Below are 975 nucleotides of genomic sequence, written 5' to 3'. Positions count from 1 at the left end.
AGGAGAAGGAGAAAGCTGGGGAACCGGCTCGTTTTGGCTGAGAGGGGTCGAGGACGTTGGTGAAGCCTTGGAACAAGCTCTGAAAGGCAGACTTGAGGTCTCCCTGAAACATGAAATTGGTCTCAGTTACCTCATCCTGAGCTCATCCCATCGAGTCTCTCCCTCCTGACTCACCTTGCAGCTTGAGCGAGAGCTCCGCCAGCTGCTCTATCAGCTTCCCTTGCTTGGCCTGCTCGGCTTGTCACAAGGCGGTGCGAGCGCCCGACCCGAACCTCCAACGTCACAATCTTTTCTTGGGCAAGCTTGAGCGATTCTTGGAGTTTGCTATGATCCTTCTTCAGCACCAACGCATCCGCAGGCATGCTCTTGGATTTCTCTGCAGCATGTCAGCAAGCGCCAGACCCACCATTGGTGTGACCCTCTGCCTTGGGCGAGTCTTGTCCGACTTGACATCTCTTCATCATGTCTGCGCTCATGTCAGGGGCAGGAGGACGCCCCGAAACTCCACCTTCCATTCTTCTCATCCTCACTGTCAGCTTGTGGATAGCCGCGTCTCTGCTCTTGGAGTCCGACTCTCCCAGCTCTTGCGAGGAGGGGTTAGCACAGAAAACCAGCCGCCTCATCACGGACCTTGTCTCATCAGCCTCTCCTGGTCCTGCATCGCTGATATCTCTCCTTGCTGCTTCAGGACCTGACGTCCACGCAGTCAAGAACACCACCCCTGTCGCACCGCTCTCTTGCCCAGGTCTCCAGGGCTTCCACCCGGTCCATCAGCAGGCTTGAAGCACGCTCTTGCTTCTTCGACCGCCGAGCTACAAGCACTTGAGCTACTGTGCAGAGAGGAGACTAGCGGTTGACCTGGAGAAGCGTCTGGCTCTATAGAATGCTCTGCAGCAGAGATGATGAGATAGACTGTGAGACTTGGGAGATGTGCTCTTCGCCTCTGTCACGATGTGCTGGATGCGGACTATCCTC

General features: G+C 56.1%; 1 protein-coding gene across 1 annotated transcript in view; it reads right to left on the bottom strand.

The window, feature by feature from the left end:
* The window catches only part of GUITHDRAFT_122919 (hypothetical protein), a gene marked incomplete at both ends in the record, with an annotated part of 2,586 nt that overhangs the window by 1,013 nt on the left and 598 nt on the right, over positions 1–975 (bottom strand). Inside the window, 5 exons of the mRNA XM_005817798.1 lie at positions 175–229; positions 273–376; positions 419–466; positions 509–583; positions 631–691. Coding sequence (XP_005817855.1) covers positions 175–229; positions 273–376; positions 419–466; positions 509–583; positions 631–691 — 343 coding nt within the window. The remainder of the gene's footprint in view (positions 1–174; positions 230–272; positions 377–418; positions 467–508; positions 584–630; positions 692–975) is intronic.

This window comes from Guillardia theta, assembly GCF_000315625.1.
Source record: "Guillardia theta CCMP2712 unplaced genomic scaffold GUITHscaffold_560, whole genome shotgun sequence".
In the NCBI taxonomy this organism is placed as follows: domain Eukaryota; class Cryptophyceae; order Pyrenomonadales; family Geminigeraceae; genus Guillardia; species Guillardia theta.
Note: the sequence above shows the minus strand (reverse complement) of the source record. Positions and strands in the feature narration are given on the sequence as shown.